Source organism: Theropithecus gelada, chromosome 20, assembly GCF_003255815.1.
Source record: "Theropithecus gelada isolate Dixy chromosome 20, Tgel_1.0, whole genome shotgun sequence".
In the NCBI taxonomy this organism is placed as follows: domain Eukaryota; kingdom Metazoa; phylum Chordata; class Mammalia; order Primates; family Cercopithecidae; genus Theropithecus; species Theropithecus gelada.
Window position 1 is genome coordinate 49,633,921 of NC_037688.1, and position 15,111 is coordinate 49,649,031.

The 15,111-nt window shown below is 45.4% G+C and overlaps 1 protein-coding gene across 3 annotated transcripts; it reads right to left on the reverse strand.

Moving 5' to 3' along the window:
- Nucleotides 1-7,194: 7,194 nt before the first annotated feature.
- Nucleotides 7,195-15,097, reverse strand: ZNF174 (zinc finger protein 174). Of its 3 annotated transcripts, XM_025371033.1 has the most exons (4): nt 14,913-14,992; nt 13,777-14,450; nt 11,893-12,115; nt 7,195-8,236 (listed from the first exon to the last, which is right to left on the reverse strand). In XM_025371033.1, exons 2-4 carry the CDS (start codon nt 14,176-14,178, stop codon nt 7,638-7,640), a joined length of 1,224 nt encoding a protein of 407 aa, XP_025226818.1. In that variant the 5' UTR covers nt 14,179-14,450; nt 14,913-14,992; the 3' UTR covers nt 7,195-7,637. The 3 variants fall into 3 exon arrangements, with proteins under 3 accessions (XP_025226818.1, XP_025226816.1, XP_025226819.1); XM_025371031.1 differs by having other exon boundaries at nt 13,777-15,097; XM_025371034.1 differs by lacking the exon at nt 7,195-8,236 and adding an exon at nt 11,500-11,633 and having other exon boundaries at nt 13,777-15,097.
- Nucleotides 15,098-15,111: the final 14 nt, after the last annotated feature.

The following is a 15,111-nucleotide window of genomic DNA, read 5'->3' on the forward strand; positions in this document are numbered from 1 at the left end:
TCTTTTTTTTTTTTTTTGGTGTTTTTTTAGATGGAGTCTCGCTCTGTCAACCCAGCTGCAGTGCAGTGGCAGGATCTCAGTTCACTGCAACCTCTGCCTCCTGGGTTCAAACGATTCTCCTGCCTCAGCCTCCCGAGTAGCTGGGACTATAGGTGCATGCCACCATGCCCGGCTGATTTTTGTATTTTCAGTAGAGACGGGGTTTTGTCATACTGTCCAGGCTGGTCTTGAACTCCTGACCTCATGATCTGCCCACCTCGGCCTCTCAAAGTGCTGGGATTACAGGCGTGAGTCACCACACCTGGCCTGCATGGAACTTTCAGTACTGTTCCACTGACCAGCCATATTTCCATCTGTCTTCCTGTCCTTGGGCCTTCCTTTTCCCTAAGACACAAAAATATTGACATTAGGCCGCTTAAGAACTCTACGATGACGTCTAAGTGTTCAAGTGAAAGGAAGAGTCACATCTCTCACTTTATTTTTGGAGATGGAGTCTTGCTCTGTCGCCCAGGCTGGAGCACAGTAGCATGATCTTGGCTCACTGCATCCTCCGCCTCCCGGGTTCAAGTGATTCTCCTGCCTTAGCCTCCCGAGTAGTTAGGACTACAGGTGCGCACCACCACGCCTGGCTAATTTTTGTATTAGTAGAGATGGGGTTTCACCGTGTTGGCCAGGTTGGTCTCCAACTCTTGACCTCGTGATCTGCCCACCCTGGCCTCCCAAAGTGCTGAGATTACAGGCATGAGCCACCACTCAGCCCATCTCTCACTTTAAATCAAAAGGTAGAAATGATTAAGCTTATTGAGAAAGGCATGTCAAAACCTGAGACAGGCCAAAAGCTAGGTTTTCTGTGCCAAATGTTTCACCAAATTGTGAATTCAAAGGAAAAGTTCTTGAAGGAAATTTGAATTGCTACTCCAGTGAACACAAGAATGATAAAAAAGTGAAACAGTCTTTTTGCTGATATGAGGAAAGTTTGAATGGTGTGGATAGAAGATCAAACCAGCTACAACATTCCCTTAAACTAAAGCCTAATCCAGATCAAGGCCCAAACTCTCTTCAGTTCTGTGAAAGCTGAGAGATGTGAAGAAGTGCAGAAGAAATGTTGGAAACTAACAAAGGTTGGTTCCTGAGGTTCAAGGAGAAAAGCCATCTCCATAACATAAAAGTGCAAGGTGAAGCTTCAAGTGCTGATGGAGAAACTGCAGCATGTTATCCAGAAGATCTCGCTAAGATCATTGATGAAAGTGGCTACAATAAGAATAGATTTTCAATGTAGACAAAACAGCCTGCTACTGGGGAAAGACGCCATCTAAGACGTTCCTAGCTAGAGAGGAGAAGTCAATGTCTGGCTTCAAAGCTTTAAAGGGCAGGCTGGTTTTCTTGTTAGGGACGAATGCAGTTGGTGAAGCCAGTTCTCATTTACCATTCTGAAAATCCTGAGGCCCTTAAGAATTATGTTTATTCTGCCTGTGCTCTATCAATTGAACAACAAAGACTGGATGACAACCTATGTGTTTACAACATGGTTTTCTGAATATTTTAAGCCCACTGTTGAGACCTACTGCTCAGAAAAAAAAAAAAAAAAAAGATTCCTTTCCAAATATTACAGTTTATTACAATGCACCTGGACAACCAAGAGCTCTGGTGGAGATATACAAGGGAGTTAATGTTTTCGTGCCTGCTGACACAACATTTATTCTGCAGCCCATGGATCAAAGAGTAATTTCATCTTTCTCTTTATTTTCTTTTTTTTTTGAGATGGGCTCTCACTCCCCCAGACTAGACTGCAGTGGTACGATCATAATTCATTGCAGCCTAGCTGCTGGGCTCAAGTAATCCTCCTGCCTTGGCCTCCCAAGTAGCTGAGACTACAATATGTGTCACCACATTTGCTCAATTTTTAAAATTTTTCTGTAGGCTGGGTGCGGTGGCTCACGCCTGTAATACCAGCACTTTGGGAGGCTAAGGCAGGCAGACCATGAGGTCAGGAGATCAAGACCTTCCTGGCTAACACGGTGAAACCCTGTCTTTGCTAAAACAACAAAAAATTAGCCGGGCATGGTGGCACGTGCCTGTAGTCCCAGCTACTCAGGAGGCTGAGGCAGAATAATTGCTTGAGCCGGGGAGGTGGAGATTGCTGTGAGCCAAGATATTGCCACTGCACTCCAGCCTGGCAACAGAGCAAGACTGTCTCAAAAAAATTTTTTTTTCTGTAGCGATGGGGTCTGGATATGTTGCCCAAGCTGGTCTTGAACTCCTGGGCTCAAGTGATCCTCCCGCCTCAGCCTCCCAAAGTGCCGGGATTACAGGCATGAGATACCGCCCCCAGCCAAAAGTGTTTTGTTTTGTTTTGTTTTTGCTTTTGTTTTTGTTTTTTGAGACACAGTCTCACTGTGTTGCTCAGGCTGGAGTGCAGTGGCGTGATCTCAGCTCACTGCAACCTCCATATCCTGGGTTCAAGCGATTCTCCTGCCTCAGCCTCCTGAGTAGCAGGGAGTACGGGAGCATGCCACCACACCCAGCTAATTTTTCTGTTTTTGTGGAGATGGGTTTCGCCACGTTGGCCAGGCTTTTCTGGAACTCCTGACCTCAAGTGATCTGGGTGCCTCAGCCTCCCAAAGTGCTGGAATGACAGGTATAAGCCATGGCACCCAACCATTTTGTTTCTGAGACAGAGTCTTGCTCTGTCACTCTGGCTGAAGTACAAGTGGCACAGTCACGACTCACTGCAGCCTCAGCCTCCCAGGCTCAAGTGAACCTCCCACCTCAGGCTCCCAAGTAGCTGGGACTACAGGTGTGCACCACCATGCCCAGCTAATTTTAAATTTTTTTTTGTAGAAATGGGGTCTTCCCTGTGTTAACTCCTGAGCTCACAGAGCAGTCCTCCCACCTTGGTCTCCCAAATTGCTGGGATTACAGACATGAGCCACTTGCCCAGCCTAAAAGTGTTTTTTTGAGATGGAATCTACTCTTGGTAAAGATGCTGTGAATGTTGTTGAAATGACAGCAGGATTTAGAATATTACATAAACTTAGTTAATGAAGCAGCAGCAGGATTTGAGAAGATTTTGAAAGTTTTACTATGGCCAAAATGCTATCACCTATTATAACATGCCCTGAAGAAATCTTCTGTGAAAGGAAGAGTCAACTGATTTGGCAAACTTCATTGTTATCTTATTTTAAGAAATTGTCACTGCCACCCCAACCCTGTGCAGCCACCACCCTTATCAGCATTACCTTTATCTGATGTAATACTTTTCCGCACTTAATAGGCTACAGTATAGTGTAACTATAGGTTTTATATTCACCAGGAAATCAAAACATTTGTGTGACTCATTTTATTGGGACATTCACTTTATTGTAGGGGTCTGGAATCAAAACTGCAATATCTATGAGGATACTGTGTATACCTAAGGTACATTATTTACAGTAGCCAAGACTTGAAAGCAACCTAAGTGGCTACTGGTGGATAAATGGATATACACACACACACACACACACACACACACGCGCACGCGCACACACAGTGGAACATTATTCAGCCTTAAAAAGGAGATCTATGTGCCAGGTGCAGTGGCTTACCCCTGTAATCCGAGCACTTTGGGAGGCCAAGGTGGGTGGATTGCTTGAGCCCAGGTGTTTGAGACCAACCTGGGTAACATAGTGAGACCCCATGTGTACAAAAAAAATTGTTTTATAAAATAAGCCATAAAATAACCCCATCTCTACTAAAAATACAAAAATTAGCTGGGCATGGTGATGCAGCTGGCTAATTTTTTTTTTGGTAGAGACGGGATTTCACCATGTTGGCCAGGCTGGTCTTGAACTCCTGGCCTCAAGCGATCCACCTCCCTCGGCCTCCCAAAGTCCTGGGATTACAGGTGTGAGTCACTGCGCCTGGCCCCAAGCCTTATAATTAAGTAGAAATCTATGTTCCTTCTCTTTTAGGACAGATGCTCTTTGTCTAACTTGATTCAGGATGGGTATATGTGGTGGGTTGAGTCATGGCACCCCAAATGTTTCCACATCCTAATCCCTGGAACCCATGAAGTTTACCTTATATGGCAAAAGGGGAAGGATCTTGAGATGGGGAGATTATTCTGGATTATCCTGGTGGGCCCAACATCATAACGGTCCTTATACAAGGGAAGCAGGAAAGTCATAGAGGAGAAGGTGGTGGAATCAGATTGGAGTGATGCATTTTGAAGATAGAGGCCAAAGGATGTGGGTGGCTGCTAGAAGCTGAAAAAGTCAAGGCAAGACATTGACACCTCAGAGCCTCCAGAGGAACCAGCCTTGGCGACAGCTTGATTTTGGCTGAGTGAGATTAATTTCGGATTTGTGACTTCTAGAACGATAAGGTTGTGGGAGTTTTTTTGTTGTTTTGTATTTCTTCTTCTTTTTTTTTTTTTTTTTTGAGTCCGAGTTTCACTGTTTTTTCCCAGGCTGCAGTGCAGTGGCACAATCTCGGCCCACTGCAGCCTCTGCCTCCCATGTTCAAGTGATTCTCCTGCCTCAGCCTCCCTAGTAGCTGGGATTATAGGCATGCACCACCACACCCGGTTAATTTTTATATTTTTAGTAGAGATGGAGTTTCACCATATTGGCCACGCTGATCTTGAACTTCTGACCTCAGGTGAACTTCTGACAACCTTGGCCTCCCAAAGTGCTGTGATTACAGGTGTGAGCCACTATGCCAGGCCCCAGTTTGTGTTGTTTTAAACCATTAAGTTTGTGGTCATCTGTTACCACACCAATAGGTACCTAATACAGATGTGACTATGACTTGGAGATTAAGGGACAACAGTGAAATCAGCCTGGTTTCAGCAGGGTGAGGTGGAAACACAATGAGGAAGAAAGAGGGCTTGACCAGGGAGAGGTATCAGGATGGAGCCAGGTATGGGGCAGGTCGGATACAGAAGCTAAATTCTTCGTTATTTAACATAACAGATGGGAATGGGATCTGGGCCTAAAGTACCTAAAGGACCATAAAAGCTATAAGGAAGGCCGCTGGGCCTTCAATAAGCCTCTGCCCAAGAGACAGAAGCTCACTTGTGCATTCAACAGATTGTGACGAGGATCTCTGAATTTAGGCAGAAATGGGCCCTTGGATACAGCGGGGATTCTCAACTGTTTTAAATATTGAACATCTGTTTCTCTTGGCTGCACATTGGCAAAGCTAAAGTTATGGAAAAACAATGTTCTTGTTTTGAAAGAGCTTTTATAGTGCATGGTAGTTTCCCAGCCTTGGCGATACTGATTTTTTGGGCCAGGTCATTGCTGTGGGGGCTGGCTGTCCCAGCACTGCAGGAGGTACAGTAGGACCCACTGGAGGCCAGCAACAACCCTCCCTCCCTCAGTCATAACAACCAAAAGTGTCTTTGGACATTGTCCGACATCCCCTGGGGGGGTTCCCTGTTTAGCAGCCCTGGTGTATAGGGTCTAGTAGAGAGACTGGACCCCAATTTTAACAGAAGTCTGCCTAGGGCTCCTCAGGGAAGCCTTTGAGAGAAGGAAACTCTTGTGAGAGGGAGGAGGCAGGAGGGAATGGGAAACATCAGGAACTAAAGGCAAAGGAAACAATTGTGTGCAAGACCCCAAAGAGGACTTGTAGGTGTGCACATGTCCCTCAGCAGTTAGGAGGGACAATAGATTCCTTGTGGGGGACAGAAGAGCTCAGCCCACAGCCCTGAGGTGACTGGTAATCACTTGATGATACTGATGTTTTGGGAAGAATGCTACCTTGCTGAGCGTACACCTGTAATCCCAGCACTTTGGGAGTCTAAGGTGAGAGGATGGCTTGAGCCCAGGAGTTCGAAGATAGACTGGGCAACACAGTGAGACTCTGTCTCTACAAAAAAAATAGAAAAATTAGCCAGGCATGGTGGTGCATTCCTGTAGTCCCAGCTGCTCGGGAGAGCTGAGGCGGGAGGATTGCTTGAGCCCAGAAGATTGAAGCTATAGTAAGCCGTGATCACGCCACTGCACTCTAGCCTGAGTAACAGAGTGAGACCCTGTTTCAAAAAAAAAAAAAAAAAAAGCTACCTGGTTCTATTTGCCGCATCAGGAATGCACTAATCTGCCAAACTTTTTCTCTAAACTGAGCAATGAGCTAGGAATTATATACTGATTTGCATTTTAATTTCCACTTTGAGAAAACAAGGAGGTGGCATTAGCCGATCTCTCAGGCTTAGTTCCAGGATTCATTTTATATAAATATATTTTGTCACTTAAAAATATGCTGTTGAGGTACAATTTACGTATCATAAAATTAGCCCATTTCAGTGATTTTAGTAAATTTACTGACTTGTGCAACCATTACCGTAATCCAGTCTTAGAATATTTTCATTACCCCAATCCTTTTGCTATTTTTTTTTATTTTCCTGAGACAGAGTCTCACTCTGTCATCCAGGCTAGAGTGGAGTGGTGCAGTCATAGCTCACTGCAGCCTCTAACTCCTGGGCTCAAACGATACTTTTGCCTCAGCCTTCAGAGTAGCTGGGATTATAGACATGCACCATCATGCCTGGCTTATTTTTGTATTTTTTGTAGATCAGGGCTTAGCTACATTGCCCAGCCTGGCCTCAAACTCCTGGGCTCAGTCATCCTGCCTCAACCTCTCAAAGTGTTAGGATTACATGTGTGAGCCACTGTACCCTCACAGCATTTTGTTATTCTTAAAGCTAATGGGCTAAGTGAGAAAGGAGAGTAGGAAGAATTCCCTCTTATATCTCCTTAGTATTCTTCGTCCACTACTTTCTTCTCACTGTAGCTTTTTCTTATGTGTTAGGCTGGGGTTGCAGCAACTGTATAGATGTTTTTTGTTTTGTTTTGTTTTGTTTTGTTTTTTCCCCTCAAAGGTGCTTTGAGAACAGGCACGGTGGTTCACACTTGTAATCCCAGCACTTTGGGATGCCAAGGCAGGAGAATTGCTTGAGTCCAGGAGTTCGAGACCAGCCTGGGCAACATAGCGAGACCCTGTCTCAAAAAATAAAAATAAAAGATGCTTTGATACAAAAAAGATCCCTCAAATGTAATTTTCTTTTCTTTTTGTAAAAGCAGCATCTAATTACTTGGAAACTCTTCTCACACAAACATGCATATTCTCATTTAATTCATCCTTTGCTATAAACAGCTAGTAATTACAGAAAGAATATGAGGGATCTATTTTCCAATGAACTTTGCCTTGAAATTCTGGTAGATCACTCATCTTTATTAAAGAAGCGTGTGCATGATAAAAAATTGTCTGGTATGACAGCAAATGCATAACTATATATAGAATTTATCCCTTAACATATTTTAGAGGATAAAGCAACAGAGGGACGATTTAACAATAAGCGGGCCACCTGCAGGATTGTCCTAATTCTCTCTCAGGAGTTACTCCTTGCTCTCTGCAGAGACTTAAGTTCTCTTTGCCCCAATACCTAGAACTGCCATCTCTTCACCATGTCATCATGCACGGTTGGGCCCTGGTTGGCCTTTTCTGGGCCTCCTCACAGCAGAATGTGCATCATCATTCCTCATAGGCCTCTTGCTTTCCTTGTAAGTCACACAGTCTTTGTGATTTACATGCAAGTAAGGGGGAGGAGAAACACAAACACCTTCCTTGTGAATCTAAAGCATGGAGTGCTCCTTTCAGTCCCCATGGTGGAGCCTGTGATGCTGGTGAAGGTTTGAGCTCTGGCGAAAGCTTTTCCCACACTGGCCACACTGGTATGGCTTCTCTCCAGTGTGGATCCTCTGGTGCAGCTTCAGGGTTGACTGCCGCCCAAAGCAGTTTCCACACTCTCCGCACGTGTAGGGTCTCTCTCCTGTGTGGACTCTCTTGTGTCTCTTCAGCTCTGAATTCCACGTGAAGCTTTTCCCACAGTCATCGCATTTGTAGGGTTTCTTTGCTGAGCGGGTGGGCTGGTGACCAAGATGTTGCAAACGGTTGCTCAGGCTCCGTTTACCTCCTTTGCTTTTCTTCAGCTCTCTCAGTGGGTGGCTTTTTAGGGGGCTGCTGATGTATTCCACCCTGCAATGTCTCTGGTAGTGAGCAAATGGCTTTTGAGCATTTGGGGGGCTGACCTGCCTCCGTGACAACCGAGGTTCACTCATATTTGTCCCTCTTGGTTCAGGACTCTGCAGACCATTCCCTTTGGATCTGCCAGCTGACACTGCACATGGCTTTGCTCCTTTAGCCCCTTCCTGTTGTGGATTTTCCTTGTTGTCACTTCTCATTCTGGGGGCCTCTATAATTAGAAAGAAAATGCTTCATTTTCTGCACTTGGAAGAAATAACTTCAGCAAGAGTTATGAAATACTCTGAAAGTTTCTCAAAGGGTGGCCCTCCATTGGCAACTTGCATTAGAATCATCTGGGGCATTTGTTAAACAAACAGGCTCTTCACCCTTCCCCCAAAGCTGCTGGGTCAGAATCTCTGGGGGTTGGGCCTGATAATCTGCACAGTTAGCAGGCTCCTGGGGTGATTGTGATTTATATTAAATTTAGGAACCAAGTTCTCCAACCTCCTTCCTCCTTTCTCCGTTTAGGGAAAGGTTTAGGAAAGGAAGAACAGGGAAAAGCAAACCCATCAGAACTGGGTATCGACCAATGAATGAAAGAAGGAAGAGAGGTGAAATCTCAACATTGTAAATTTTACTGCTGTAGTCTGGTGCCTGAGCTATTTCAACAAATACCCCTCACTTCGTAAACACTAACTGACAACCACCTTCTCTTCAAAAGATAGTAAGTTCAGAGACTGTGATGTTTTCTTTCATTACAAATTTGAAGTATATGAGTTCAGAAACTGGAATATGGGCTTAGCCATGTATCCTAATTACAGAAGGACTGACAGTCTGGATGGAGATGAGCTGGAATAGCCTGTGGGAAGTCACAGGATCTGGAGAAGGATCCCTTGTGATGTGGAAAATGCATGTGTGTGCATGTGCATGCACAGGCACATGCATGCTGTTCAATATGGCAGCCACTAGCCACATGTGACTGTGTGGCTACTGGGTACTTGAAATGTGACTACTGTGAGTAAGGAACCTAATTTTAAATTTTATTTAATTTTAATTCATTTAAATTCAAATGTAAATAATCAGCCTATACAATCAGGGTCAATTGCTTTTTGACAAGACAATTCAATGGGAAAAGAATAGTCTTTTTCATAAATGATACTAGGACTGCTGGATTTCCACATACAAGAGAATGAAGTTGGACCCTACTATGGTCTGAATATTTATTCCCCCCGTTCCCTGACACACATATATTGACAGTCCTCCGTGCAGTGGTCTTGGGAGGTGGGGCATCTGGGAGGTGATTAGGTTATGAGGGTGCGGTCTTCATAAATGGGATTAGTGTCCTTATAAAAGAAACTCAAGAGACTACCATTTATGAGGAATGGGACCTCGCCAGATACCAAATCTGCTGGCACCTTGATCTTGAACTTCCCAGCATCCAGGAACTGTGAGCAATAAATTTCTGTTGTTTATAAATTACCTAGTCTAAGGCAATTTGTTATAACAGCCTGATCAGATTAAGACAGACCCCTACCTCAAATCCTATATAAAAATTGACTTGTTTCTTTATGTATGGAGGAAAATTTAACTTTAAATGGACCAAATACCTAAAAGTAAGAGCTAAATCTATGTCTCTTTGAAGAAAACATAGCTGTACATATTTGTGCCCTTGGATTAGGCAGTGGTATTTTACACATGACACCAAAGCATAAAGAAATAAAAAAATAGATAAATTACACTGTAGCAAAATGAAAAACGTGTGCTTCAAAGGACACTATCAAGAAAGTGAGACAACCCACAGAATGAGAGAAAAGATTTGCAAATTACACATAATAAGGGTCTAGTGTCTAGAACACATAAAGGACTCTTATAAAAAATGAAGACAAATAACCCGATTTAAAAATGAGCAAAGGATCTGAACATTTTTCCAAACAAGATATGTAATTGGATAATAAGCACATGAAAAGATGTTCGACACCATTAGTCACCAGGGAAATGTAAATCAAAACCTCAAATCAAAATTTCTCAACCTAATAGGATGGATAGAAGACAATAACAAGTGCTAGCAAGAATGTGGAGAAATCGGAATCCTCACACAGTATTGGTGGGGATGTAAAATGGTACAGCTGCTTTGGAAAACAGTCTGGTAGTTCCTCATAAGTCAAAGATAGAATTACCATATGACCTAGCATATGGTAATTCCACTCCTAGGTATATACTCAAGAGAAATGAAAACATGTCTACACAAAAACACACGCATTTATAGCAGCATTCTTCATAATAACCAAAAAGTGGAGACAACCCAAAAGTCTATGAACAGATGAACCAACATGAACAAAAAACCAGCATGTAATATATCCATACAATGCCTATTATTCAGCCACAGAAAAGGAATGAAGCACTGACTCATGCTACAGCATGGATAAAACTTGAAAACATGCTCAGTGAAAGAAGCCACACACGAAAGACCACATATTGTGTGATTCAATTTATTTATTTATTTATTTATTTATTTATTTATTTTTGAGACAGGGTCTTACTTTGTCACACAGGCTGGAGTGCAGTGGCACGATCTCAGTTCACTGCAGCCTCGACCTCCCAGGTTCAAGTGATCCTCCTGCCTCAGCTCCCCCAAGAAGCTGGGATTACAGGTGTGCAGCACCATGCCCCCCTAATTTTTGTATTTTTTTGTAGAGATAGGATTTCGCCATGTTGCCCAGGCTGGTCTCGAACTCCTGAGCCTAAGCGATCCGCCTGCCTCGGCCTCCCAAAGTGCTGGGATTACAGGCGTGAGCCACTGTGCCCGGCCTGTGTGATTCCATTTATATACAATGTTCAGAATAAGCAAGTCTAGAGACAAAAGTAGACTGTGGTTGCCAGGGGCTGAATGTTTATGTTCCCCCAAATTCATATGAAATTCTAACTCCCAAGGTAATAGTGTTAGGACGTGGGGCCTTTGGGAGGTGATTAGGTCACGAGGGTGTTGCCCTCACTGGAATGGGATTAATGCCTTCATGAAAGAGCCCCACAGGAGCCTGTCTTCCCCTTCTGCCACATGAGGACTGAGAAGTAGGCAGTCTGTGACCTGGAAGAGGAGCCTCACTGGAACCCAACCATGCTGGCACCTTGAACTCAGACTTCCCAGCCTCTAGAACTATAACAAATAAACTCCTGTTGTTTATAAACTACCTAGTCTCTAGCATTCTATATTAGCAGCCTGAACAGCCTAAAACACAAAGTACCTCATTGAATGTAGCAAATGTTAAGAAAATAAGGATTTTTGTCTTCTTGTAACTCTCCTCTCTAATGTGCTGATTGTATCTTGTATTCACATCACCAGGCTTGGCCAAAATGTCACTGTCATTCAGGCTTAGAGATCACAGGACTGTGTAGAACAAGGCCAGCAGTTACACAAATATCACACCAGAGAAAGGGAAATAGATTTGAGGATTTAAAGTATAAGCAACATCACGGAGGAGGACAAAGATATATGATATAGGGTGAGTTTTTTTTTTCTACCAGGCCCCTTCTAAACAGAGGAGCATTTTAAGCAATGAAACTCAGCCATAGCTTGCATGGAAGTTCATCTGTGGCCATATTTGGATCTGTCTTTTCTATAAGAAGTTCTGAAAGGGACAGAAAAGTAGGTACAACCCTGTCATGCAGTGGACTGTCAAATATTCATTAACAGAAAATGACAAAACATACTTATTTGTAGTATCACCACCATTCTAATTAGTGAAATTTGTTTAGTGAGTAATCATCTACTATTATATACAGCATTTTAAAAAACACACACATGTGGTCTATGCCTTTGCAGAACCATGAGATACACTGATGGAGATAAAGGGCTGATGAGAGGGAGAGAAAAGGCAGAGTGTTTACCTGTCCCAGCCAATTTGGGGGTTGGTTCTTGGAGGAGTGGGGATTTCTCCCAATGATGGGGGCTCAGCCGGTCATAAGCTCCCGCCTGGGAAGGTTCTGCTGGAGAGCTCTCCCTGAGATCTCTCCTAGGAGTCTGCGGTTGAAAGTCTGGCAGTTCCTGTTCTCCAAGCTGAGATCCAGTTTTCTCCAAGAGCACCTTTTGCCCCTGCATACAAACGGCCACCTAGGAACAAGCCCCATTAATTCCATCCATCAGGACTGAGGGAAGCTTGATCTCTCACTGTTGTATAATGACCTGTTTACCTTGGGAATTGCTGATAACCATCTAGAGGTCAACTTTCATAGAAACCACTGAAACCCTCAAAGGAAGTAAAGGGAAGGATGTGAAGAATGACAGGAATGAGGATGCTACAAGTCAGCCGAGTGGCTTCCCCTAAAGCTTGGGCCTTTCTCAAGGGCCAGAGTCAAAGTTATCAGGGTAGCTGCTGGCACAAATATCAGAGTCAGTCACGACACTGGACCATCAGATGCCCACTCTACACACCACACCCCCCGCCCCAACCTACTTCTGCTGGAAATAGGCCCTGTAGGAACAGGAAGCAGTATGGTGAGAGGCTGTTACAAACTCTTCTTATCTAATACATTGTTCTGCCAAAGACTTTCCAGGTAAGGAGATTCCAGTAGTAGTAGGGGTCTAAGAGGACTACCCTACCCTCATTCCCTAACAAGTTCTATTTTCGGAAGTACCTGCTGTTTGCTTCTTGCCTAGGTCCTGACTGGGGTCTGACTTCGGGGAGGGGAGTGGCCAGCAATGGCAACACTGGCCAGTTAAACTGTAACTTCCTGATCCAAAGACAACAAACTAGTCAGGCACTGTGGGGCTCACTCCTGTAATCCCAGCACTTTGGGAGGTCAAGACAGGTGGATTACCTGAGCCCAAGAGCCTGGGCAATGTGGAGAAACCCTGTCTCTACAAAAGTACAAAAATTAGCCATGCATGGTGGCATGTACCTGCAGTCCCAACTACTTGAGAGGCTGAGGTGTGAGGAACACTTGAGCTGGACGTGGAGGCTGCAGCAAGCAGAGATTGCACCACTGCACTCCAGCCTCAGCAACACAGTGAGACCCAGTCTCAAAAAAAAAAAAAAAAAAAAATCAAAGACAATAAGCTAGGCCAGGTGTGGTGGTTCACACCTGTAATCCCAGAACTTTGACAGGCCAAGGCGGGTGGATCACTTGAGGTCAGGAGTTCGAGACTAGCCTGGCCAACATGGTGAAAACCCTCTCACTAAAAAATACAAAAATTAGCTAGGCATGGTGGCAGGTGCCTGTAATCCCAGCTACTCAGGAGTCAGAGACCTGAGAATCACTTGAACCGGGGGGCAGAGGTTGCAGTGGGCTGAGATGGCACCACTGCACTCCAGCCAGGGCAACACAGCAAGACTCCATCTCAAAAAAAACCAAAAAAACAAAAAAACAATAAGCTAGAACTTCCAATGAAATGAAGTTCCTCAAAGTCCAGCTGCTACTAAACAGGGTGACCCTGCCTGCTAAGAATTCTGCTTGTAGGAAAACTAAGATGGTGTGGGAAGAGCTGACAGAAGGGATTCAAGAACCTTACAATTTTTACTTCTGGTGACATAAGGTGCATAAAGGAATGGCAAGAACGTTGGTCCTCTGTTGCCTCACTGGGTATCAGTAGTTAGATTTTCTAAAGACCTGTTAACAACTCGGGATAGGTTCCCAGACAGAGGCTGGAAGCAACTTCTGAAGCCATCCAGTCCACTTCTGAGACTCAGTCCTTAAATAGGGAGAGATCCAGATACCAAACATTACCTAGATGAAAAAGAAATCCCCAGGATGATGGGAGAGGACCCTCCTTACCCACTGCTTTGGTTTCTTGGATGCTCTGTGAAAATCTTCCACGAGGGTCACAATCTCCTTGCTGTTCATTGGACATCGATGCCTGACCCGAGCCTGGATCTCTGGGGGCAGGATGGTCAGGAACTGCTCCATCACCAGAAGCTCCAAAATCTGCTCCTTGGTGTGCAGCTCGGGTTGCAGCCACTGACGGCAGAGCTGTCGGAGCTGGGAGAGTGCCTCTTGGGGTCCAGACACCTCTTGATAACAAAAGCGTCTGAAGCTCTGGCGGCAGAGCTCAGGATCGGGGCAGTTTTTTTGCAGAGTAGGCCCCCGTTTCTCTTCTAGTTTGGCTATTATGTGTCTCTCTTGCTTGGAGGAAGCTTCAGTGTTGGAGCTTAAAGTTATCTCCATTTTAGCTGCCATTTTGAGCGTCAGGAGACAACTCTCTCCTTGTAAACGTGTTAAGCCTTTGGGATCATGACCTTGGAGAAGTCTCTGAATACTAGAAAGACTCCAAAAACGAAGGTTCTCTGAGGATGTCAGGGAGAACGGGATGCAGAGACAAGGCCTCACTTGCTAGCCTTTACTAGCCAAACTCAAGACAACGCGGTCCCTGGGAGTGGGAAGAGTTTTGTCTTCCTGTCAGTTTTTTGAAGTCTTGCAAAGGAGAAAAGTCATAACGTCCTAAAAGGACTCTGGGGAAAAAATATTTCTTTTATTTCAGTAGCAAGCACACAGGTCTCGGGTTTAATGAGCAATACGCTCTAACTGGCGGGTGGAGCAGAATCCCTAGGAAAAGTTCAAGCTGTCACAGGTAGCTTGCCCCAACTCTCCCGCATGACGGCAGCAACCGACCTGGCGCATGTCACCGGGTGTTAAACGGTAGAGTTGGGCAAGGCCACAGCGCCAGCCGGGGGTGTGAGGTAGCGAACAGCCTCCTGCACGCGAGCGAAGCGGCTGCTCCCTGCCCAGGCGTCGCAGGCCCGGTGGCTCCGGCCTCCAGGGCGGCCCCGCGGCCCAGCCAGCCCCAGGCCTGGCGAAGCTGCCGCAACACGGTGCGCAGCTGAACTCCACGGCCGGTGCGAGCTCGGACTGGCGACTGCGACACCGCTACCCCGAGCAGCCCGGCGCCCCGCACCCACCTGCAGCCGACTCACCTCTCTGGGAACCCGGGACCGCGGGACTTGGAACCCGGCACCTGCGAGCACGGGCTGGGGGCGGGGTCGATTCCACTCGCCGCGGAGACGCCCACTGGCTGCTGGGGAACTACCGAGAGGGCCCGCCTCCTGGCAAGAGCATCCTCTACCGTCTATTGGCTGCTGCCTCTGTCAATATCGTCGCAGTGCATCCCGGGAG

Coding starts and splice junctions, on each gene's coding strand:
- ZNF174 (XM_025371031.1), bottom strand. CDS start 14,178: ATGGCAGCTAAAATGGAGATAACTTTAAGCTCCAACACTGAAGCTTCC. Junction 12,116..13,776: donor CCAAGAAACCAAAGCAGTGG/GTAAGGAGGGTC, acceptor GCTTGTTCCTAG/GTGGCCGTTTGTATGCAGGG. Junction 8,237..11,892: donor CCCCAAATTGGCTGGGACAG/GTAAACACTCTG, acceptor TTCTAATTATAG/AGGCCCCCAGAATGAGAAGT.